This window comes from Piliocolobus tephrosceles, chromosome 17, assembly GCF_002776525.5.
Source record: "Piliocolobus tephrosceles isolate RC106 chromosome 17, ASM277652v3, whole genome shotgun sequence".
NCBI lineage: Eukaryota > Metazoa > Chordata > Mammalia > Primates > Cercopithecidae > Piliocolobus > Piliocolobus tephrosceles.
In genome coordinates, this window is record NC_045450.1 from 34896188 (window position 1) to 34922650 (window position 26463).

The 26463-nt window shown below is 43.2% G+C and overlaps 1 protein-coding gene across 4 annotated transcripts in view; it reads left to right on the plus strand.

Annotated features, from left to right (window-relative positions):
- TENT4B (terminal nucleotidyltransferase 4B) overlaps positions 1-26463 on the plus strand; it is an 84401-nt gene that overhangs the window by 534 nt on the left and 57404 nt on the right. For 2 of the 4 annotated variants that reach the window (XM_026456868.2, XM_023209877.2), the window contains exon 2: positions 533-1042. In XM_026456868.2, coding sequence (XP_026312653.1) covers positions 533-1042 — 510 coding nt within the window. Of the gene's footprint in view, positions 1-94; positions 1043-26463 lie in introns of those variants that run through there. The other 2 variants (XM_026456869.2, XM_026456867.2) reach the window with 2 other exon arrangements.

Sequence of the window (26463 nt, forward strand, 5' to 3'; positions counted from 1 at the left end):
GGGGGGGGGGCGGAGCGGGAGGCCCCGCCCCGGCCCGGAGCAGCGAGGACGCTACGGAGCAGGCGCGTCTCGCCGCCGCCGCTGCCGCCGCCGCCGCTTGCCCTTCCGTGGAGCCGCCGCCGCCGCCGCCGCCGCCGCCATTTGCACGGGGACCCCAGTGACAGGGGCTCGGCGGAGGGGCGGAGGGAGGGGGGGAGGGCCCGCGGAGCCCCCGAGGGCGGGAGCGACGCCGCCGGCGCCGGCCCGGCTCCCTGCGCGACCGCGCCGCCCGTGGCGGGCCCCGAGCAGCAGCAGCAGCAGCGGCGGCAGCAGCAGCAGCAGCCGAGGCCGGGCGTGCGCCTGAGGCGGCGGCGGCGGCGGCCCTGCAGGCGGCCGGGAGGGGCGGGGGCAGCGGCCGCCGCCGTTTGATGGATCCGAGGATCGCCTGGTTCCAGCCAGAGCAGCTCGGACCGTCCAACAGTCTGTGGATGCAGATCTGGGAGACGACCCAGGGGCTGAGGAACCTCTACTTCAACCACCACTGTCACAGCAGCGGCGGCGCGAGCGGCGGCGGCGGCGGCAGCAGCAGCAGCACGGCCACCGGCGGGAGCGGCAGCAGCACCGGCAGCCCCGGCGGCGCGGCCTCGGCCCCGGCCCCGACCCCGGCCGGCATGTACCGCCCCGGGGAGCGCCTGCTGGGCAGCCACGCGCTGCCCGCGGAGCAGCGGGACTTCCTGCCCCTAGAGACGACCAACAACAACAACAACCACCACCAGCCCGGGGCCTGGGCCCGCCGGGCGGGCTCCTCGGCGTCCTCGTCCCCCTCGGCGTCCTCGTCCCCGCACCCTTCGGCCGCCGTCCCCGCCGCCGATCCCGCCGACTCGGCCTCAGGCAGCAGCAACAAGAGGAAGCGCGACAACAAGGCCAGCACGTATGGACTCAACTACAGCCTGCTGCAGCCCAGCGGAGGGCGGGCCGCGGGGGGCGGCCGAGCAGACGGCGGCGGGGTCGTGTACAGCGGTACCCCGTGGAAACGGAGGAACTACAACCAGGGAGTCGTGGGGTGAGTGCTGGCCCTGCGGCCCGATGGCCTGGGAGGTGCGAAAGCGCAGCCGGGCACACGCCCACAGTTGGGGGTTGTGAGGGTCTGGGAGTGGCCACCCCCACGGCCTGCCTTTGCTTCTGGTGCACGGGGGTACTGCTGGCCATCCCCAACCCCCTAGTCGTCCACACCTTTCCCCAGCCTCCTTAACTGTCGCCACCCTCCGCTCTCCTGTCTTCCCTTAGTCGTCCACACCTTCCTCCCCTCCCTCTTAACCGTCCACACCTTCCCCTGGTCCCCGCTTTATCCATTCGCTCTCCTCCCATCCCCCTTAGTCAAACACATCTACCCCTGACCACCACCCCGCCTCCAGCCCTCCACACCTTTTTCCCCATCATCACAACTCAAGATGAGACCGCTTAGCACGGGCATATCATTCATTCCCTGAGAACATTGGTGTGTGAGTGTTTTTTGATGGTGCAGGACCCGGAGGTGCTTTCCTTGCCAAGAATAGAAACATCCAGAATGCTCCTCCCCCTCCCCCAGTCCCAGACAGCAATCATGTCAGCCCTGTAAGGCATTGCTTGCTCTTGACCCTTTGGCCCATCTTTTTATTTTTTAAAAATTCGCATATCACAGATGCCCTGTCTGTGGAGAGGGTGGCGTGGGATGGGTGACCGCTAAGTTTAGGCTGGCGAAGGTGGTGAGCTCTTCTGAGGCCCTGATAGAACTTTCCAGGAGTTCATGGTCCGCGGCTCCAGCTTCTCACTGTAAAGTTGTCATCCTGGCAGAGGCAGCCAATGCTTTTCATTCTAGGGGGTAGAGATTTATGCTAATGAGTGAATATTGCACCACTAGTGACTTTCTGTTTAAAGTTCAGCTGTTAGAAAATGGAATCTTACCTGACCCCTAGTGAATTATGTACATAAGCAGGGAATGTTTCCAGCTAGATCACCCTTCAGAAGAGTCCCTGTGTTGGAATAGGTTACTGAGTCTTATTTGTTTTGCAAAACAAAGCTTTTGGGTCTCGTGTGTGTGTGTGTGTGTGTGTGTGTGTGTGTGTGTGTTTAGCTTGAGTATGGAGAACGGGCTTTCAAATTGCTTTTCATTTTTCAGATTCTGTTTTACATTGCGGGCTTTGGCATGCAAATGAAATTACCAATTAGTAATCCCATGTGAACCTTTTCCTGGATTTATTCATTCAAATCCGTCCTGCTTTGGCTGAGAGAGAGAGTTCTGTGTACCTTTTTGAAGGTCTGGATAAAATGAGTTGGTGGGTTCCATCTGCTTCCAGTGGGCTGGTGTCTGCTCTATGCTACTATTACAACTCCCACCTTTTGTGGAAAATGCAATCAAGCGTTTTAGGACTGGTGCTGTGGTACATGTCAAACCTGTCCTCACATTCCAGAAAGGGAACCCTTTTAGGATTGAGTCCTCTGTTGCTAAGCTTCAAGGGCGCTCTCCATGGTCATCACGTTTTATTAAAGGCTTGTGGTTCCATCCTGTTAGCATTTCCAAGTCTAAGCGTAAACCTGTGGTTTAGTGACAAGCAAATTGATGTTGAGGGTTTCTGGTAGTTTCATTTCACAGGAGTAAGCTCCAGTTAAGTAATCACTGTCAACGAAAACCTTGAAGTTCCTTAATTGCATTTTACTGAAGCCTCTTTGCATGTGTTTAGCAAAAGATATAAGTCCAAGATGCTTAATTTTTTTTGATAACTTAGAAATTGTCCTTTCCTCTGCTTGCTATTTAATGCAGAAGATACTCTAAAAGGTTCATGTTTGTACCTAGTAGAAGCAAGATGTTCTTGTTCCTGATTCAAATATATTGCCCTCAAAGGGATTAGGAGAGGAATTTTCATTTCTCAGAGGGATTACTGTTTTAAAACTGATTGTAAACCTCTTTAAAAACTGCTTATCACTTCACCAGATTTTCCATTCTTTTGCCTCCTCCCTTAGAGGATGTCAGCAGTTAAATTTTTTAAAAAAATTGAAAAAAGAATTTCAATTCTGAGACCTCCTAGTTTCAAAAACTACATTAAACAATTCCCAGGAGTGTTAAGAGTGTCTGGGTGCTTAGAAATTCTTGCTTTGATTCATGTATCCTGAATTTTTTTTTTTTTGAGATGAAGTTTCACTCTCGTTGCCCAGGGTGGAGTGCAGTGGCACAATCTCAGCTCACCGCAACCTCTGCCTCCCAGGTTCAAGTGATTCTGCTGCCTCAGCCTCCTGAGTAGCTAGGATTACAGGTGCTTGCCACCATGCCTGGCTACTTTTTTGTTTGTAGTAGAGATGAGGTTTCTCCATGTTGGTCAGGCTGGTCTCAAACTCCCGACCTCAGGTGATCTGCCCGCCTTGGCCTCCCAGAGTACTGGGATTACAGGCATGAGCCACCGTGCTGGCCTCATTATCCTGATTTCTTTTTTTCTTTTTCTTTTTTTTTTTTTTTGAGACTGGGTCTCACTCTGCTGCCTAGGCTGGAGTGGAGTGATGTGATCATAGCTCATGGTATCCTCTAACTCTTGGGCTCAAGTGATGCTCCTGCCTCAGCTTCCTGGAGTAGCTGGGACTACAGGCACATGTCACCACACCTGCCTAATTTTTTTATTTTTACTTTTTGTAGAGATGGGGCCTCCATTTGTTGCCCAGGCTGGTCTTCAACTGGCCTCAAGCACTCCTCCCGCCTTGGCCTCACAGAGTGCTGGGATTATAGGCATGAGCCACCATTCTTGCCAGTATCCTTATTTCTTAACTTAAGGAAATTTTTCTGTTTTTGATACAGATATTTAAAAATATCTGAATTCAGAGTGCACCTCGATGTTTTGCTGTTCTGAGATTAAATATACTAAAACTATTACCATTGTTGTCTGAATTCTTAAGATGTGACTGATAGTTAGCTAATAGGTTAACACATTGTGTTGGTTCTTGGCCTCTGAACTGATAGTCCAGATAGGGGGAGGACACCAGAAAGCCTGTGAAAAATGGACTAGAACTATGGGACAGCGATATAGTCTCTCGCAGCTGTCTTTTGTGTTCTCTGCTTCAACCAAACTGGTTGACTTATTTAGAATTCTGACCTCTTGCATTGCCTAAGTCCTTGATGTTTTTGGTTTCTTCTCTGAACTCTCAAAGGTACTCACTTCATGCTCTTGGTATAGCCCACTTATGTTTAACTTTCCTTTTATTACGTCTTTCCTCTTACACATGACGTGGACATTTCTTTTAATATGTAGAGTAAGATATTGGATTTCATCTAAAGTCTTCAAAATAAAACTCTTGGGCTCACCATCTCAGACTTCTTCATGTATCTACAGACCAGGGATTTTGTCTGCTTTTAAAAAAAAAATTTATATTTTTTTATTATTTTTAAATTTTAATTTAATTTTATGGAGACAGGGTCTCGCTCTCTTGCCCAGGCTGGAGTGCAGTGGTGTGATCCTGACTCACTGAAACCTTTGCCTGGGCTCAACCCGTCCACATGCCTTGGCCTCCCAGAGTGCTGGGATTACAGGTGTGAGCCACTGTGCCTGGCCTAAATTCAGTTTTTTAATTTTTTTGAGACAGGGTCTTGCTCTGTCGCTCAGGCTGGAGTGCAGTGGCATGATCATGGGTCACAGCAGCCTTGGCCTCCCAAGCTGAAGTGATCTTCCCACCTCAGCCTCCTGAGTAGTTGGGATTACAGGTGAGTGCCACCACACCTGGCTCATTTTGGTATTTTTTGTAAAGATGGGGTCTTGCCATGTTGCCCATGCAGGTCTCCAACTCCTGGCCCAAGTGATCCTCCCACCTCACCCTCGCAAAATGTTGGGATTACAGGTGTGAGCCGCTGTGCCTGGCCTTATTTATTTATTTAATTATGAATGAATGAATGAGAGGGAGTCTTGCTCTCTCACCCAGGCTGGAGTGCAGTGGCACAATCTTGGCTCACTGCAACCTCTGCCTCCCAGGTTCAAGCAGTTCTCCTGCCTCAGCCTCCTGAGTAACTGGGATTATAGGCGCCTGCCACCATGCCCAGCTAATTTTTGTATTTTTAGTGGAGATGGGGTCTCACCATGTTGGCCAGACTGGTTTTGAACTTCTGACCTGCCCACCTCGGCTTCTCAAAGTGTCAGGATTACAGGCATGAGCCACCGCGCCTGGCCTGGCCTTTTATGTTTTAAGTTGCTTCCACTGATTCTCTTTCTTGGGCTTTGCTGCCCTCCAAGACTGGCTATGGTGTAGGATGCTGTCCACCTGCTGCTGCTTGTCCATGAAAACAAGCCATAAACCCTTTTATTTGGAAAGACTTAGTTGTTGATTGCTATGGAGAAAGAGGGGATGGCAAGAAGTAGCAAATACAGAGAATTTGCAGAACTTGGTCTTGAGCCCTGGATCCAGAAACTTCTTGTGGAAGGTGCTTGGTGTTTGTCCAAGCTCATGAGGATAGGTTTCTGTTGGCTGTACTGCCAGATCTGTAGATGCTTTTTTAAGGCTTGGATGACTTGTTCAAAACAATGTTTTGGAGTACAAATTTGGCTTGGAGACATCAAGACCTTCTTGGGAAACTTGGGTTTAAGGTATAATTTCTTAAACTAGGATGGTGGGAATGGGGATGTGAAGGGAGAATGAATGTGAGAGGCATTACAGGGTAAGGATGGGGAGGATTCAGATTCGTTAAGTGGATTTAATAATCACACTGTAGCTTTGAACTTGAGTGACTGGGGAAATGTTTGTGGTGTTTTTGGAAATAAGGGCCAGAAGGACTATTGGTTTGGGGAAGAAGATAGTAGGGGGATGTATAGGTAGACCCGCTAGTGGGGAGCTGAGATTTGGAGGGCCGAGATGTAGTGCTCTTCACTGCTGTAGGGCAGTATTGTCCTGTATGTACCATCCTCTAGTGCCCATTTTTCACCATATCGTAGTAAGCCCAAGATGTTCATGCCTTTCTTCAGCACTGAATTAAGGCTTATCTCTGCTTGCTTCTTTCTTTCTGTTTTTGTTTTTGTTTTTTTTTTTAAGATGGAGTTTTGCTTTTGGTGCCCAGGTTGGAGTGCAATGGCGCGATCTTGGCTCACCGCAACCTCTGCCTCCGGTTTCAAGCGATTCCCCTGCCTCAGCCTCCCAGAGTAGCTGGGATTACGGGCATGCGCCACCATGCCCGACTAATTTTGTATCTTTGGTAGAGATGGGGTTTCTCCATCTCGGTCAGGCTGGTCTCAAACTCCTGATGTCAGGTGATCTACCCGCCTTGGCCGCCTGAAGTGCTGGGATTACAGGCATGAGCCACCGCGCCCGGCCTATCTCTGCTTATTTCTGCACAGTATTATCAGTGAGATTGGTGTTACTGCTGGGCTCCAAAGCAATCAGACATAGTAAAGTAGATTGAATATGAAATAATTTGGAGGCCTTGTTCCAAATGATTTGTGCTCTGTTTAATTTCTGCGCATTTGCAAATATAGCCCACAGTAATTCTTAGTGAACTGGAACCTTTAGGTTATTGCATTTTACTGATTTGGGTACTGAAATGTGCTTTTAAGAAGACGTTAGGTTTTCTATAGTGTAGATTGTACACTAACAATATAATTCATATTTAAGAATGTCTCAAAATTTAGTATGCTGTGTTCAACTAACTTAACTTTATTTGTTTTTTTTGTTTGTTTTTTTCTTTGAGATGGAGTCTTGCTGTGCCACCCAGGCTGGAGTGCAGTGGCATGATCTTGACTTACTGCAACTTCAACACTCCTGGGTTCAAGTGATTCTCCTGCCTCAGCCTCCTGAGTAGCTGGGATTACAGGCACCCGCCACCACACCAGCTAATTTTTGTATTTTTAGTAGAGACGAGGTTTTGCCACGTTGGCCAGGCTGGTCTCGGACTCCTGAGTCAAATGATCTGCCCGCCTTGGCCTCCCACAGGGCTGGGATTACAGACATGAGCCACTGCACCTGGCCACTAACTTAACTTTCATTCCACAGCTTCCATCTTTTATCCAAAATCTGTGATCAGTGAACACTGTCACCATTAACCATTGACATTTCAGTGTTTGGACTCTTTTTTTTTTTTCCTTTTCCCCCTTTGTCTTTGTGGACTCTTTTTTAACACTCATGAAGTTTTAACTATTGAAAAGCAAAAAGAAACAGTGAGTGACTTTTTGGAATCTGTCTACCCAGTGCTCACACAAAAGGCTTACTACATTACAGGAAAGATAGGATGGGAAAGGGATACTAGAAAATTCTAAGTCAGGGCGGGGGTGTGTATTAGAAAAATTCTGATCCTGGCATGCCAGATGGCCTTAAATCTCAACTTCTTCTGTGAAATTCCTGCCAACAAATCACAGTGTTGGAAGTACAGAAGGGTCCATGGGAACAGAATTTAAGGGCTCCCTTGGTGATACTGAACTGATCAGATGGTTCTCACTTGTTCTCAGATAACCTGCATACTGAATATCACAGGAAGGGTATAGACATCATGGCTATGGTTAGATATTCTTGCACCTGCTGAAGCTGAGAAAATTAAAGTCATTTTTTTTTCTGTGGAAAGTAGAAAATCAAGCTTTTATATGATTTCACACAGCTTTCTATTCTCTCTTCTGTTGACTCTGTTAAGAGTAACATTTAGTGGTGAAAACTATTTCAGGATCACACCCACAACACTAGAGACTGTATTAATCACTCACACACACATAGGTATAGAGTAATCTTGAAGGGGCTGTAGGCCAAAGATAATGCTTTTTTGAAGAATTAGAAACTAGTTACCAGCACCTGGTATTTGCTGTTTCCTACAGACCTGACTGGACAGCTTAGAGTCTGCTGAGGAATTCAGATGATGGCCAGTAGAATGTTCTTTCCACCCCAGAATATTTGGTAGGGACTCAGCTGCTATGGAATGCCAAAAAGACTTTAAGTTTCTTTCACTATTCTTAAGATTACATGTAATTGTTTTTTGTAAGAGATTATATATATTCAAGTTGAGGATGGCTTTAAGCTAGGCTTTTCCTTAATTTGGAACCACACAGCAGATGATACATTTATTTCCATCTGATAAGTTACTTGATGATGTAAAAGACATTTGAGTTAAAGACTTTTGGGAAAAAAGCTGAATGTTGAGCCATTTATGTTGTGTACTGGTTCCCTATTCACTTAATTTTAAGTCTGAAAACAATCTTATATGCACAAGAGATTTCATGTAGTATTTGGTAATTAAATTGAGGAATTCTAGCTCAAGTCATGCTTTTTGCTGAAATAGGTGTATATATTTACTGCAGAAACCTGTGTTTTCAAAAAAAAATTAATGTAATAAAAGTTTCAACAAAATGGAAGCCTTTATAACCATGTTTCAAATGCTATGCTAAACCTTTTCCATTTGTTATTATATTAACCTCCTCATACATAGCCCTACTATTTTTTTTTAACTTTGTATTTTGAAATAATTGTGGATTTATAGGGAGTTGTGAAAAATAGTACGGAGTCCATGTTCCCTTCACCAAGTTTCACCTAGTGGTAATAGCTCACATAACTATAGTTTAATGTCAAGAACCAGGAAATTATCATTGTTACAATCCATAAGGTTTTTTTAGATTTCACCAGTTTCACATGTATTTGTGTGTGTGTGTATATATAATAGTATGCGATTTTATCATGTGTAGATCTGGATAGCCACTCTAACAGTCTATAGTTCTATATACAGAACTACTCCATCACCTCAGAGCTCCCCATGCTACCGCTTTGTAGCCGCATGCACCCTTCCAGCAACCACTAATCTGTTCTGCATCTCTGTAATTTTGCCATTTTGAGAATGTTATATAAATGGAATCATACAGAATGTAACTTTGGCTTTTTTCTTTTACCATAATTCCTTTGAGAGCCATCCAAATTGCTGCATGCATCAGTAGTTCATTTCTTTTTACTATTGAGTAGTAGTCCATAGTATGGCTGAACCACACAATTTGTTTAACCATTTACTTGTTGAAGGACATACCAGAAGTGTGGTTTCCAGTTTTTTGACTGTTACAGATAAAACTGCTATAAACATTCATGTATATAAATATTTTTATATGAATTAAAGTTTTCATTTTGAGGGAATAAATGCCCAAATGTTTGGATCATATGGTGAGTGCATGTTTGGTTTTTAGAGAAACTGCTGAACTATTTGTTTTCTAGAATGACTATATCCTCTTATATTCCTATCAACAACGTATGAGATATCCAGTTTCTCTGCATCCTGGCTAGCATTTAGTGTTACCACTTTTTTATTTGAGCAGTTCTAATATGTGTAGTGATAGCCTGTTTTGCGTTATATTAATCAATAAAAATAGCCTCATCTAATTTTAACTTTTTTATTTTAAAACATCTTGGCAGTATTGAACTTTCTCAGTGAGAAATCTCTAAAATTGTGACTTGAAAGGCTTTAATTTTCAAGTTTTTCTTTGGTTTTACTCTTAGCAGTAACATTTTAACTTTTTTTTTTTGTCTTTGAAGTAATTTTCAGTGTTTCCTTTACATGTTGCTTTTTCTTAGAAACTAGTTATTAGCATGAAGTAGATCTTTAGTCTCATTTTCTAAAAACATAAAGTAAAACTGCGGGATTTATTTCAAAATTGAGAGTCCTGTCTTTTCATATGAGGTTATTTTATAGTCTGTTGGCTTGGCTATATTTTAGGGAGTAAACTTGTGGCTAGTGGTTTGTTGGTGGTGGTGGTGGTAAAGTTTTCTTACAGCATTTTTGTACCTGAATAATACCTTTAGACTCTATAGAATAGATACTTGATCTTCAAATCTATCCTAGAATAAATTGTTTCATCTAAACAGCTTTGTGACCTGAGAATTGGGACTTAGTGCCTTAGTTTCCCTTACTGGCCCTTTGTAGTCACTGTTTTGATTTAGTCAAAGTAACCTAACTCTTAGCACTGTCAGGTATTGTACATTCCTGCCAAAGCAAGAATAATAATACATAGGATTGTGTTTTAATTCTATAATTAGGTGACTTTTAGCTAATTTCCAGGAACTTGGATTTAATACAGTACTAGTGATAAGGCTTGAAATTTTAGTGTCTTTGTTCTTTAAAGTTATTCACCCTTTAGTTTCGTGTTTGTTCGGGGTGTTTATACCACTGTCCCTAAATATAGCTGAAATAACGGAGGAAAACCCCTGTAATGTCACTACCAGGATATAATTTCTGTTAATAGTTTGATGTAAATATTTTTTGACTTTTTAATTTTTTTATGTATATATTTTATTTTTTTTTCTTTCATCAATATGGACTCTTACTGTGGGCATAATTCTAATGTCTTTAAATAGTTGGGCTTTATTTGTTTATTTTATTTTATAGAAATGGGGTCTCGCTGGGTGCGGTGGCTCATGCCTGTAATCCCAGTATTTTGGGAGGCCAAGGCAGGCGCATCACCTGAGGTCAGTGAGGTTGGTCACCAGGCTGACCAACATGGAGAAACCCCGTCTCTACCAAAAAATACAAAATTAGCTGGGCGTGGTGACATGCGCCTGTAATTCCAGCTACTTGGGAGCCTGAGGCAGGAGAATCACTTGAACCCAGGAGGTGGAGGTTGCAGTGAGCCAAGATTGCACCATTGCACTCCAGCCAGGGCAACAAGAGTGAAACTTTATCTAAAAAAAAAAAAAAAAAAAAAAGAAAGAAAGAGAGAGAGAGGAGAGAGAGAAAGAGAAAGAAAGAAAAAGAAAAAGAAAGAAAGAAAGAAAGAGGGTCTCACCATTTTGAAGGGTTTTGAACTCGTGGTCTCAAACAATCTTCCCACTTCAGCATCCCAAAGTATTGGCATTAAAGGTGTGAGCCCATCTTGGTTTTTTTGTTGTTGTTGTTTGTTTGTTTTTTGTTTGCCACCATACCCGGCTAATTTTTGTATTTTTAATAGAGACAGGGTTTCACCATATTGGCCAAGCTGGTCTTGAGCTCCTCACCTCGTGATCTTCCCGCCTCGGCCTCCCAAAGTGCTGGGATTTACAGGCGTGAGCCACTGCGCCCAGCCTATTGTTCTTTAAATAAAAGAATGTTGTTTAAATAAAATAAATTTATTCTCTTACAGTCTGGAGGCCAGAACTTAGAACTGGTTTTCAGTCTGATTTTTTTTCTTCTTTGGGAGAAGGGCATCAGAATATTGTGAATATACTTTTTTGACTTAAAAAAAGTTTTCTCTGGGCATGGTGGCTCACCTGGAATTGCCTGTAATCCTGGCACTTTGGGGGAGGCTGAGGCAGGTGGATCGCTTGAGTCCAGGAGTTGGAGAGCAGCTTGGGTGACATGGTGAAACCCAGTCTCTACCAAAAAAAAAATTAGCCAGGCATGATGGTAGCCCTTGTAGTCCCAGCTACTTGGGAGGCTTAGCTGGGAGGATCGCTTGAGACCAAGAGGCAGAGGTTGCAGTGAGCTAAATTCATGCCACTGCACTCCAGCCTGGGTGACAGAGCGAGACCTCGTCTGAAAAAAAAATTTTTTTTTTACTAGTATGACAAAGATCTTTTCATTTCAGATATATTTCTATACCATTTTTAATATCTCATTGCCTTTAGAATGACCTTGTATTCATAGTACAGGTGTATATGATATTCCATTTATTTATTTATTTTTCTTTCGTCTTATTTTTGGTTATATTCCATTGATTTAATGTACCTTAATTTATCTTACCAATTTCTTGTTGACTATTTTGTTTCCAGTCTTTTGTTTTTTTATCAGACATGGACTAAGCTGAGCCTTTGCCCCAGACAACATTAGTTCTTTTTTATCAGCAAAATATGCATGTAATGAAATTAAAATTAAAAGGCAAAAAAGGTTATTCTTTATTTTCTCCTTATTTTTATTGAGATAATAGTTCACATCCCATAAATTTAACCCTTTTAAAGTGTACAATTCAGTGGTTTTGTATATTAGAAGGTTGTACCATCGCAACTAATTCCAGACAAGTTTCAAGAAACTCTGAACCCATTATCACTCCCCACTCCCTCACACACCATAATCCTGGCAGCCACATAGAGACTCTCTGTCTCTGTGGATTTGTTTATTCTGGACCTTTCATATAAGTGGAATCATAACAATTTGTGGCCTTTTGTGCTTGGCTTCTCAAACTTAGCGCAATGTTTCCAAAGGTTATCTGTGTTGTAGCATGTGTCGGTACTTCATTCCTTTTTGTGGCTGAATATTTTATTGCATATATATGTCACATTTTGTTTATCCATTCACCTGTAGAAGGATTTTTAGGTTGTTTCCATTTTTTGGCTGTTATGAATATTACTGCTGTAGACATTCATGTACAAGTTTTTATGTGAATGTGTTTTCATTTGTCTTGGGTATATACTTAGGTAAGAAATTCCTGGGTCTTATGTTAACTCTCTGTTTAACATTTTGAGGAACTGCCAAATTATTTTTTAAAGTGGCTGTGACATTTTATATTCTACCAGCAATGAATTAAATTTCCAGTTTCTCCACATACTTGACAGCATTTTTTGTTTGTTTGTTTGTTTGTTTGTTTGTTTTTTGAGATGAAGTCTCGCTTTATCGCCCAGGCTGGAGTGCAGTCGCACGATCTTGGCTCACTGCAACCTCCGCCTCCTGGGTTCAAGTGATTCTTGTGCATCTCAGCCAAGTAGCTGAGATTACAGGCACGTGTCACCACGACTGGCTAATTTTTGTTTTTTTTTTTTTTTTTTTTTTTGAGACGGAGTCTCGCTCTGTCACCCAGGCCGGAGTGCAGTGGCACGATCTCAGCTCACTGCAAGCTCCGCCTCCTGGGATCATGCCATTCTCCTACCTCAGCCTCCCGAGTAGCTGGGACTACAGGCGCCCGCCACCATGCCCGGTTAATTTTTTTTGTATTTTTAGTAGAGACGGGGTTTCACTGAGTTAGCCAGGATAGTCTCGATCTCCTGACCTCGTGATCTGCCCGCCTCGGCCTCCCAAAGTGCTGGGATTACAGGCGTGAGCCACCGTACCCGGCCTGATTTTTGTATTTTTTATAGAGACAGGGTTTTGCCATGTTGGTCAGGCTGGTCTTGAACTCCTGACTTCAAGTGATCCACCTGCCTTAGCCTCCCAAAGTGCTGGGATTACAGGCGTGAGCCACTGTACCCGGCCTAATTTTTGTATTTTTTATAGAGACAGGATTTTGCCATGTTGGTCAGGCTGGTCTTGAACTACTGACTTCAAGTGATCCACCTGCCTTAGCCTCCCAAAGTGCTGGGATTATAGGCGTGAGCCACTGTGCCCGGCCTGCACTTTTTAAATTATCTGTCTTCTTTATTATAGCCAACCTAGTGGGTATGGAGTAAGTGTCTCATTTGTGATTTTGATTGTTAGTGGTGACTAACAATATTGAATATCTTTACATGAACTTGTTGGCCATGTACACATCTTTGGAGAAATATCTATTCAAATCTTTTGACCATTTTAAAATTGGGTTATTTATCTTTTTATTGTTGAGCTATAGGAGTTCTATTTTATGTTATGTTATGTTATGTTATGTTATTTTACTGAGACAGGGTCTTGCTTTGTCACCCAGGCTGGAGTGTAGTGATGCCATCTTGACTCACTGCAGCCTCTGCCCTGACTCCAGGCTCAAGCGATCCTCCCACCTCAGCATCCCACAGCTGGGACCACAGGCACATGCCACTGTGCCTGGCTGATTTTTTTTTTTTTTTTTGTATTTTACTATAGACAGAGTCTCACCATATTGCCCAGGGCTGGTCTCAAACTACTAAGCTGAAGCAATCTGCCCATCTCAGCTTCCCAAAGTGCTGGAATTAGAGGCATGAGCCACTGTGCCTGGTTGGAGTGCAGTAGCATGATCATAGTTCACTGCCATTTTGCCCTCCTAGGCTCAAACGATCCTCCCGACTTATCTTCTTGAGTAGCTAGGACTGCAGGCATGTTGCTAAAGAGTTCTTTATATTCTAGATCGATCCCAGATAAAAGAGTTCTTTATATTCTAGGTGTCCAATCTTTTGACTTCCATGGTCCACATTGGAAGAAAAATTGTCTAGGGCCACACATAAAATACACTAACAGTAATGACAGCTGATGAGCTAAAAAAAGAATTATCAAAAAATCTCATAATGTTTTAAGAAAGTTTACAAGTTTGTGTTGGGCCACATTCAAAGCCATTGTGGGCCTCATGGCCGTGGGTTGGACGAGCTTATTCTAAATGCTAGACCCTTATCAGATGGATGGTTTGTAGCTATTTATCTCATGCTGTGGATTTTTTTTACTTTCTTTTTTTTTTCCTTTAAGGTTTTTTTTCTTAAATAATTCAACTGATTATAAGCTTTAATCTTTTTGTTTTCTTGATAGTGTCATTTAAAGCGCAAAGTTTTATTTCAATGGTGTCTAATTTGTCTGCTTTTTCTTTGGTTGCTTGTCATATGTAAGAAACTGTTGCTAAATCCAGAATGCTGAAAATTTACTTGTGAACTTTGTTTCCTTCTATGTGTTTTATAGTTTTAGCTCTTATATTTAGGTCTTGATCATTTTGAGGTTTTTTTTTTTTTTTTTTTTTTTTTTTTTTTTTTTTTGACAGAGTCCTGTTCTATAGCCCAGGCTGGGGCTGGAGTGCAGTGGTGTGATCTTGGCTCACTGCGCCCTCTGCCTCCTCGGTTCAAGCAGTTCTCATGCTTCAGCACCCGAGTAGCTGGGATTACAGGCATGCACCACCAAGCCTGACTAAGTTTTGTATTTTTAGTAAAGAGGGTGTTTCACCATGTTTGTCAGGCTGGTCTCGAACTCCTGGGCTCAAGCAATCCTCTAACCTTGACCTCCGCAAGTGCTGGGATTACAGGTGTGAGCCACTGCGCCCAGTCCATTTGGAGTTCATTTTTAAAATACAGTGTGAGGTAGAGGTCCCATTTCATTCCTTTGCCTGTGGGTATCCAGTTGTCCCAGAACTATTTGTTGAAAAGACTGTTGTTTCCCCACTGAGCAATGTTGTGAGACCCTATCTCCATAAAAAAAAAAAAAAAAAAGAATGCAGAAGGAAACAGTTTTTGCCAATTTTGTAATATTTACTGACAATTTGCATATATCTTTACATTCTTTGGCTATTTATTTTTCTTTTGAGTTATTGCCTTTGTTCATTTTTCTTTTGAAGATGTTTGTCTTTTTCTTATTAATTTGTAAGAGATTTTGCAAATGTATACAATTTCTTTTCGAGATAGAGTTTTGCTCTTATTGCCTAGGCTGGAGAGTGCAGTGGCGTGACCTTGGCTCACTGCAGCCTCTGCCTCCTGGTTTCAAGAGATTCTCCTGCCTCGGCCTTCCAAGTAGCTGGGATTATAGGTGCCCACCACCACACCCAGCTAATTTTTTTTTTTTTTTTTTTGCATTTTTAGTAGAGATTCGTTTCATCATGTTGGCCAGGCTGGTCTCAAACTCCTCACCTCAGGCGATCCACCCACTTTGGCCTCCCAGAGTGCTGGAATTACAGGTGTGAGCCACCGTGCCTGGACCTCCCACCTTATTTTGAAACAAATTTCTTTCTTTTTTTTCTTCTTTTTTTGTTTTGAGACCAAGTCTCGCTCTGTCACCTAGGCCGGAGTGCAGTGGCATGATCTGTGCTTGCTGTACCTTCTGCCTCCCAGGTTCAAGCGATTCACCTGACTCAGTCTCCTCAGTAGCTGGGATTGCAGGCATGTACCACCACACCTGGCTAATTTTTATATTTTTAGTAGAGACGGGGTTTCAACATGTTGGCCAGGCTTGTCTTGAACTCCTGGCCTCAGATGATCCACCCGCTTTGGCCTCCCAAAGTGCTGGGATTACAGACTTGAGCCATTGCGCCTGACCAATATCACATAATTTCATATAAATATTTCTTTGTGTATCTTTAGATAAGGACTTAAAAGAAGGCATAATCATAATACCATTATTAATACCTAAAAGAAATGAGTAATAAATAATTCATTTGTTGTATCAAATATCCAATGTTCATATTTCCTTAATTGTCCCATAATAATTTTTAAAAGTTTGCTCAAATCAAAATCCAAACAAGATTCTTTCGTTGCTATTGTTTGAGATACATTTGAAATCTTAATTTATAGATTTCTCTGCTATTTCTTTTCCCCCATATTTATTTGTTGAAGAAATCAAGTGTTGTTTCCTATGGACTTTCTTACTATCCGGATTTTGCTGGTTATATTCCTCTGGCGTCAGTTTACTATGATCCCTTTTCCCCTGTAATTTCTATAAATTTGTAATTGGGTCTGGAGATTTGTTAAGATTTTGTGGGTTTTTTTTTTTTCCCCAAAAATGCATCATAAATGGTGATGTGTAGATATCACAGAAGACACATATCTTAATGTCTTTTTGTAGTATTAGTAGTTATTAATGATTATTGCCTATATTTATTAATTCATTATTTGGACTGTAAGTTTGATATTCTCATTCTCTTGATCCTTTTTCTGTTGTTAGCTGTAATGCTTCTTAAAGGAGAAACCTTTCCTCTTCAAGCTACTTGGTTGTCTTAAGGGTTCCCTTCTAATAGGGAAAACAGGCTAAGGGTGAAAAAGGAAATAGTTTTTAACTGAATCTGTTAATGAGCTGTCACCCCAGGCAAAGAGAAGCAAGGCAGGCCATAGGAAACTGAAGTGGGCTTGGGATGATTGGTGCCCCATGCGTGCATGCATGAAGGGAAGTTAATCCTCCCTGTAGTGAACTCTACTTGGCTTTTTGTCAGTGGCCAGGACTGTCAATGAAGACCTTTGTCCAAAGTCATACCTGGCCTTTGCTTTTAGCTCTTGGTAGCTGAAGGAAACCAAAACAGACCTATGACCTGCAAACTTCTGCTTAGTAGACAAAGTTCTCACAGCCTCAATTCAGTAAGCAGGAGTAAGATGCTTGCTTTTCCTTGAAGTGAAATGTGAATTAGACGTTTCTTCAACTTGTGCTAATATTCTCTCTTTTTTTAAATTTTATTTATTTATTTATTTATTTATTTTTGAGACGGAGTCTCGCTCTGTCTCCCGGGCTGGAGTGCAGTGCCCGGATCTCAGCTCACTGCAAGCTCCGCCTCCCGGGTTCACGCCATTCTCCTGCCTCAGCCGCCCGAGTAGCTGGGACTACAGGCGCCCGCCACCTCGCCTGGCTAGTTTTTTGTATTTTTTAGTAGAGACAGGGTTTCACCGGGTTAGCCAGGATGGTCTCGATCTCCTGACCTCGTGATTCGCCCATCTCGGCCTCCCAAAGTGCTGGGATTACAGGCTTAAGCCACCGTGCCTGGCCTATTTATTTAGTTTTTGAGATGGAGTCTCACACTGTCACCCAGGCTGGAGTGCAGTGGTGCAATCTCCGCTCACTGCAACCTCAGCCTCCCGAGTAACTGGGATTACAGGCTCCTGCCATCATGCCCGGCTAATTTTTTGTGTTTTTAGTAGAGGTGGGGTTTCGCTATGTTGGCCAGGCTGGACTTGAACTCCTGACCTCGTGATCTGCCTGCCTCAGTATCCCAAAGTGCTGGGATTGCAGGCGTGAGCCACCACACCCAGGCAACTTGTGCTAATATGCTTAACAGGATGTGAATCATTCCTGCCCTCAGGCTAACATAACTCATACAGCCTTCCTTATAGGAAGATTTCCTACTGGGAGTGAATTTGTCCAGTGATTCCCCCAAAATATCCCCCAATCAAATATTTTAAAAGTCACCATTTACATGTAAAAACTGTAACAAGCATGGTAGCAGCAGTATAAAGAAACAGCAGTATGGCCCTTGTAAGGGAAGGCTCCAGAAGATGAGCTGCACTCACCCTCTAGGTCACAGCTACCTTAGGAGTTTGCAGTAGTTCCTGGGGAAGTCAGTAGACAAGGCCATCTCTCAGGCCTGGGCAAGACAGGGACTTTTTTTTTCTTTTGAGATGGAGTCTCACCCTGTCGTCCAGGCTGAAGTGCAGTAGCACGATCTCGGTTCACCACAACCTCCACCTCCTGGGTTCAAGTGATTCTCCTGCCTCAGCCTCCTGAGTAGCTGGGACTACAGGCACGGACAACCATGTCTGGCCCATTTTTGTAGAGATGGAGTTTCATCATGTTGGCCAAGCTGGTCTCAAACTCCTGACCTCAGGTGATCCACCCCCCTCCCAAAGTGCTGGGATTACAGGCATGAGCTACTGCACCCAGCGTTGTTGTTGTTGTTGTTTTTAATTGTAGTGACAGGATCTCACTTTGTTTGATGGGCTATTCCCAAACTCCAGGCCTCAAGCCGTCCTCCCGCCTTGGCCTCCCAGAATGCTGGGATTACAGGTTTGACCCCACTGTGCCTGGTCCCAGAATTCATGTTTTTAAAAGTCACTCTGTGCCAGGCTCATGCCTGTAATCCTAATCACTTTGGGAGGCTGAGGCAGGAGGATTGCTTGAGCCCGGGAGTTTGAGACCAGCCTGGACAACATAGCAACACCCTAACTCTACAAAAATACAAAAAATAGCCAGGTATGGTGGCATGCGCCTGTAGTCCCGGATACTTGGGAGGCTGAAGTGGAAGGATCGCTTGAGTCTAGGAAATTGAGGCTGCAGTGAGCTCTGATTGTGACTGGGCAACAGAGTGAAAAAAGTCACAACAGCCTGGGCAACAGAGTGAGAAAAGTCGCTCTGACTGTGGTGGGGAAAGTGGATTAATGGAGAATGGAAACTGGGAAACATGGTGGTTCTTGCTAAGTCAGTATCAAAGGTTCACAGATGAGGGGGCTGTTTCTTCCTAGTAAGGGCCTTGGCCAAATAGTCATGGATTTTTCTATTTGGAAGAAGCTCCTTCTCAATTTTTCTTCCCCAAGGCATATATGGTTGATACTTGAACAACACAGGCTGGGTCTGTATGGGTTCACTTATATGTGGATTTTTTTTCAACCAAACTTGGATTAAAAATATAGTTGTAGGCCAGGGTCAGTGACTCATGCCTGTAAGTCTAGCACTTTGGGAGCCCAAGGCAGGTGGATCACCTGAGGTTAGGAGTTTCAGACCAGCCTGGCCAACATGGTGAAACCATGTGCCTACTAAAAATACAAAAAATAGCTGGGCGTGGTGGTGTGCACTTGTAATCCCAGCTATTCAGGAGGCTGAAGCTGGAGAAATGAATGCTTGAACCTGGGAGATGGAGGTTGCAGTGAGCCAACGGGGTGGAGGTTGCAGTGAGCTGAGATTGCACCACCACACTCTAGCCTGTGTGACAGAGCAAGACTCTGTCTCAAAAATAAATAAATAAAAATACAGTGTAGGCCAGGTACAGTGGCTCATGCCTATAATCCCAGAACTTTGAGAGGCCAAGGTAGGCAGATCAGTTGAAGCCAGGAGTTTAAGACCAACCTGGCTAACATAGTAGAACCCCACCTCTACTTACAGAAGTACAGAAATTAACCAGGCATGGTGGTGCACGCCTGTAATCCCAGCTACTTGCTAAACTGAGGCAGGAGAATTGTAATCCCAGCTGCTTGGGAAGCTTGAGGCAGGGGAATTGGGAGGCGGAGGTTATAGTGAGCTGTGATTGTGCCACTGGACTCCAGACTGTGTGACAGAGCGAGACTCTATCTCCAAGAGAAAAAAAAAGTTGTATTTACAGGACATGAAACCCGCCTGTATGATGTGCTGACTGGGAGACTAGAGTATGCACAGATTTTGGTAAACAAGGGGATTCCTGAAACCAGTCCCCTGAGTATATGGAGGATTGACTGTATATTTTAATAGAATTTATTTATTATTATTTTTAGCAGTTTTAGGTTTATGGAAAAATTGAGCAGGAGTACATAGTTTCTCTCTCTCCCTCACATTTCCCCCTTACTAACGTCTTGAAGTAGCGTGGTACGTTTGTTACAATTGAAAAGCCAAGTATTGATACATCACTGTTAACTAAGGTCCATAGTTTAGAGTTCACTCTTGGTGTTGCCGTTTCTATGAGTGTTGGCAAATATATAATGACATGTATCTACCATTATAGTATCATATTGAGTAGTTTCACTGCCCTAAAAATCCCCCTCATTCTACCTTTTCATCCCTCCCTTCTATCTACCTGAGCCCCTGGCATCCATTGATCCTTTTACTGTCTCCATAGTTTTACCTTTTACAGAATGTCAAATAGTTGGAGTCATATAGATTGGCTTCTTTCCATGTTCCTTCTGGCTTGATAGCTCTTTTCTTTTCTTTTTTTTTTGAGACGGAGTCTCACTCTCACCCAGGCTGGAGTGCAGTGGCGCAATCTCAGCTCACTGCAAACTCTCTGCCTCCTGGGTTCAAGCAATTCTCCTGTCTCAGCCTCCCAAGTAGCTTGGACTACAGGCGCCTACCTCCCTGCCTGGCTAATGTTTGTATTTTTGGTAGAGACGGGGTTTTACCATATTGGTCAGGCCGGTCTCAAACTCCTGTCCTCAGGTGATCCACCCACCTCAGCCTCCCAAAGTGCTGGATTGCAGGTGTAAGCCACCCTGCCCTGCTAGCTCTTTTCTTTGTACTGCTGAATAATACTCCATTGTATAGGTGTATGAGTTTATCTATTCACCTTCTGAAGAACATTTTGGTTGCTCCTAAGTTTTGGCAATTATGCATGAAGTTACTATAAACATCTGTGTGTAGGTTTTTGTGTGGTCATGTTTTTAGCTCATTTGGATAAATACCAAGGAGCACGATTGCTGGATTGTATGGTAAGAGTATGTTTAGTTCTGTAAGAAACTGCCAAACTGTCTTTCAGGGTGACTGTACCATTTTACATTCCCACCAGCAATGAATGAAGTTCCTGTCGCTCCACATCCTTGTTAGCATTTGGTGTTGTCAGTGTTTTGGCTTTTCACCATTCTAATAGATGTGTAGTGATATCTTGTTTTACTTTGCAATTCTCTAGTGATGTATAATGTTGAGCATCTTTTCATCTGCTTATTTGTTGTTGTTGTTGTTGTTGTTGTTGTTTTTTATTGAGACAGAGTCTCGTTCTATTGCCCAGGCTGGAGTGCGGTGGTACAATCTTGGCTCACTGCAACCTCTGCCTCCCGGGTACAAGTGATTCTCCTGCCTCAGCTCCCCAAGGAGCTGGGTTTACAGGCACCCGCTGCCATGCCCGGCTAATTTTTGTATTTTTAGTAGGGACAGGATTGCACCATGTTGGCCAGGCTGGTCTTGAACTTCTGACCTCGTGATCTGCCTGAGCTCAAGCAATCCGCCTGCCTTGGCCTCACGAAGTGCTGGGATTACAGGCGTGAGCCACCGCGCCCTGTCTTCATCTGTTTATTTGATATGTGTATATGTTATTTGGCGGAGTGTCTGTTCTGATCTTTTGCCCATTTTTAAATCAGATTGTTCTCTTATTGTTTCTGCGGTTCTTTTTGTTTGTTTTTTTGAGACAAAGTCTCGCTCTGTCGCCCAGTCTGGAGTGCAGTGGCATGATCTCAGCTCATTGCGACCTCTGCTTCCTGGGTTCAAGCGATTCTCGTGCCTTAACCTCCCAAATAGCTGGGATTACAAGCGTGTGCCACTGCACCTAGCTAATTTTTGTATTTATAGTAGGGACAGGGTTTTGCCATGTTGGCCAAGCTGGTCTTGGACTCCTGGCCTTCAGTGATCCACCCACCTTTGCCTCCCAAAGTAATGAGATTACAGGTGTGAGCCACCATGCCTGGCTTATTGTTAAGTTTTAAGAGTTCTTTGTATATGTGTATTTTTTGTGATTCTTTCAAAATTAATGCTTAATAAAATAATTGTACATATTTATGGGATGCATGTGATATTTTGATACATGCATACAATGTGGATCAAATCAAGGTAATTAGAGTATCACCTCAAACATTTTTCATTTCTTTATGTTGGAAACATTTCAAATCTTCTAGCTATTTTGAAATATATAGTAAATTATTAACTATAAGTCACCTCATTGTGCTACCAAACATTAGAACTTATTCTTTCTTTTTTTTTTTGAGACGGAGTCTCGCTCTGTCACCCAGGCTGGAGTGCTGTGGCCAGATCTCAGCTCACTGCAAGCTCCGCCTCCCGGGTTTACGCCATTCTCCTGCCTCAGCCTCCCGGATAGCTGGGACTACAGGCGCCGCCCCCTCGTCCGGCTAGTTTTTTGTATTTTTTAGTAGAGACGGGGTTTCACTGTGTTAGCCAGGATGGTCTCGATCTCCTGACCTCGTGATCCGCCCCTCTCAGCCTCCCAAAGTGCTGGGATTACAGGCTTGAGCCACCGCGCCCGGCCTAGAACTTATTCTTTCTACCAGACTTTGTTATTTTACCCATTAACCGACTATTCTTCATCAGCTCCCCCTCTCCCCTACTGTTTTTTTTTTTTGAGATGGAGTTGCTCTGTCACCCAGGCTGGAGTGCAGTGGTGCGATCTGGGCTCACTGCAACTTCCGCCTCCCGGGTTTAAGCAGTTCTCTGCCTCAGCCTCCTGAGTAGCTGGGATTACAGGTGAATATCACCATACCCGGCTAATTTTTGTATTTTTAGTAGAGATGGGGTTTCACCATCTTGTCCAGGCTGGTCTTGAACTCCTGACCACCTGATCACCCGCCTTGGCCTCCTGAAGTGCTGGGATTACAGGGGTGAGCCACTATGCCCGGCCCCTCTTACTCTTTGCTTAGCCTCCGGTATCTATCATTCTATTCTCTGCTTCTATGAGATCAACTTTTTTTTAGCTCCGACATATGAGTAAGACATGTAATATTCCTCTTTCTGTGTCTGGTTTCTTTGTATATTTTGGATAATAGTCTTTTATTAGGTATGTGTTTTGCAAATATTTTTTCCCAGTCCGTGACTTATCTTTTCATTCTCTTAAATAGTGTCTTTTGCAGAGCACACATTTTACATTTTAGCACAGTCCAGTTTACCAATTCTTTCTTTCATGGATTTTGCTTTTGGTATTGTGTCTAAAAAGTCTTTGCCAAACCACAGTCATCTAGAGTTCCCCTTACCTTATAGGAGTTTTATAGTTTTTGTTTTACATTTAGGTCTGTGATCCATTTTAAGTTAATTTTTGTGTGAAAGATGTAAGATCTATGTCTGGAATTTCTCTTTTTTTGAGATGGAGTCTTGCTCTGTCGCCAAGCTGGAGTGCAGTGGCGTGTGATCTCGGCTCACTGCAACCTCTGACTCCCTGGTTCAAATGATTCTCCTGCCTCAGCCTCCTGAGTAGCACATGCCACCATGCCCAGCTAATTTTTGTTTTTTAGTAGAGACAGGGTTTCACCATGTTGGCCTGGATGGTCTTGATCTCCTGACCTCGTGATCTGCCCGCCTCAGCCTCCCAAAGTGCTGGGATTACAGGCATGAGCCACCATGCCCTGCCAGTTTTTTGTTTTATTTATTTATTTGTAACAGGGTCTTGTTCTATTGCCCAGGCTGCGGTATAGTGACACCATCAAGGCTCCATTGCAGCCTTGACCTCCTGGGGTCAAGCAATCTTCTTGCTTCAGCCCTCCTGAGTAGCTAGGACTACAGGTGAGCCACCACTCTGCCCAGCTAATTTTTAAATTCGTTTTAGAGACAGGATTTTACCCTGTTGCCCAGGCTGGTCTTGAACTCCTGGGCTCAAATGCCCCTCCTACCTTGGCCTCCCAAAGTGTTGGGATTGCAGACATGAGCCACCCAGCCCAGCCAATATAATTCTTGGTTTTTTTTTTTGAGACAGAGCCTTACTGTGTTGCCCAGACTGGAGTGCAGTGGCATGATCACGGCTCAGTGCAACTTCTGCCTCCCGGACTCCAGCTATCCTCCCACCTCAGCCTCCCAAGTAGCTGGGATTATGGGTGCCCATGACCACACCCAACTAAGTTTTTAAATTTTTTTAGAGATTGAGTCTTTCTTTTTCTCAGTCTGGTCTCAAACTCCTGAGCTCAAATGATCTGCCCGCCTCAACCTCCCAAAGTGCTGCAATTACAGGCGTGAGCCACTATGCCCAGCCTACAACTGTATTTGTAATCCAAGTTTCATTGAAAAAAAATCCACATATAAGTGGACATATACAGATCCAACCTGTGTTGTTCCAGCATCAACCATATATGCCAATAATTCTTTTTTGTTGTTGTTGTTTGAGATGGAGTCTTGCTCTGTCACCCAGGCTGGAGTGCAGTGGTGCGATCTCATCTCACTGCAACCTCCGCCTCCTGGGTTCAAGCGATTCTTCTGCCTCAGCCTCCTGAGCAGCTGGAACTACAGGTACGTGCCACCATGCCCAGCTAATTTTTGTATTTTTTGTAGAGATGGAGTTTCACCATATTGGCCAGGCTGGTCTCGAACTCCTGACCTCAAGTGATCCACCCACCTTGGCCTCCCAAAGTGTTGGGATTACATCCGTGAGCCACTGCGCCCGGCCTATAATTCTCTATGTACATTGTTAGATTCAGTTTGCTAGTATTTTATTTAGCATTTGTCTATGTTCATGAGAGGTATTGTTCTGTAGTTTTCTTTGGTTTCTTTTCTGTCTGGTTTAGGGTAACGCTGGCCTCATAGAATAGGTTAGGAAGTACTTCCTCTGCTTCTGTTTCTGAAAGAGAATTGAGATAATATCTATTTTTTTTTTTTTTTTTGAGATGGAATCTTGCTCTGTCGTCTAGGCTGGAGTATAGTGGCGCCATCTTGGCTCACTGCAACCTCTGCCTCCCAGGTTCAAGTGCTTCTCCTGCCTTAGTCTCCTGAGTAGCTGGAATTACAGGCATGCACCACCATGCCTGGCTAATTTTTATATTTTTATTAGAGATGGGGTTTCACTGTGTGGGCCAGGCTGGCCTTGAACTTCTGATCTCAGGTGATCTGCCTGCCTTGTCCTCCCAATGTGCTAGGATTACAGGCATGAGTCACTGCGCCTGACCTGAGATAATATCTCATTTAACAGTTTGGTAGAATTCACCAGTGAACCCATCTGGGCCTGGTGCCTTTTGCTTTAGAAGATTATTGATTATTGATTCAATTTCCTTAATAGATAAAGGTACATTGAGATTGTCTTTTCTTCTTGGGTAAGTTTTAATACATTATGTCTTTCAAGAAATTTTTCCATTTCATCTAGGTTATCAAATTTGTGGATTAGAGTCCTTCATAATATTTCTTTGTTTTGCTTTTGATGTCCACAGGTTCAGAAGTGATGCCCCTTTTCATTTTTTCTATTAGTAATTTGTGTCTTTGCCTTTTTTTTTTCTTTCTTAATCTGGCTAAAAGCTTACCAATTTTGTTGATCTTTTCAAAGAACCAGTTTTTGGTTTCACTGATTTTTCTCTGTTAATTTTGTTTTCAATTTAATTGATTTGTGCTATAATTGGTTTTCTTCTGCTCACTTTGGATTTTTTTTTAGTTTTCCTAGAAAACTAAGTTTTTAAGTGAAAACTGAGATTATTGATTTTTAGATCTTTTTTGTAATGTTTATAGTTAATGCTGTACAATTTCCTATAAGCACTGCTTTCTCTGTATCTGACAAATTTTGGTAAGTCATATTATCATTTTCATTTAGTTAGAAATATCTCTTGAGACTTCTTTGATCCATCTGTTATTTAGAAGTGTGGTGTTTAATCTCCAAGTATGTATTTTGGGATTTTCTGGCTATCTTTCTGCTATTGATTTCTAGTTTAATTACATGTGGTCTTAGAGCATACCTTGTTTGCTTTCTATTCTTTTCAATTTGTTAAGGTGTTCTTTGTGACTCAGAAGTTGGTCCACTGTTTTTTTTTTTTTTCTTTTTTAAAGAAAAACTGGCCAGGTGCAGTGGCTTATGCCTGTACTCCCAGCACTTTGGGAGGCCTAAATGGGAGGATCACTTGAGGTCAGAAGTTTGAGACCAGCCTGGGCAAAATTTTTAAAAGATTAGTTGGGTATGGTGGCATATACCTGTGTATGGCTGAAGTGGGAGGATTGCTTGATCCCTGGAGGTTGAGGCTACAGTGAACTATGATCGCATCACTGTACTCCAGCCTGGGCAACAGAGTGAAACTTTGTTCTCTCTTGAAAAGAAAAAATAGTTGATGACATAAAGTTCATTCATCTTTTTTGTATGTGACTTCAAAATAACTACTGATGGTTAAAAAAAAAATCAGAATGATGCAGCCCAAGTGTCCATCAATGGATGAATAGATAAACAATATGTGGTGTATGAATACAATGAACTACTATTATTCAGCCTTAAAAAATAAGAAAATTCTGACACTGCTGTAACATGGATGAACCTTCAGCTCATTATGCTAAATGAAAAAAACCAAACACAAAAGGACAAATATTGCATGATTGCAGTATATGAGGTGTCTGGAGTATAAAAGTCATAGAAACAGTAATTCAGTAATTAGAATAATGATTGCCAGGGGCTCTGGGGAGGAGGGAATGAGGAATTCATGTTTAATGCATACGGAGTTTCATTTGGAAAAGATTAAAAAGTTACGGAGGTGGATGGTGGTGAGGGTTGCACAACAGTGTGAATGTACTTAATACCACTGAATTGTACACTTAAAAATGATTCAAATGGTACATTTTATGTTACATATATTTTACAACCATATTTACAGATG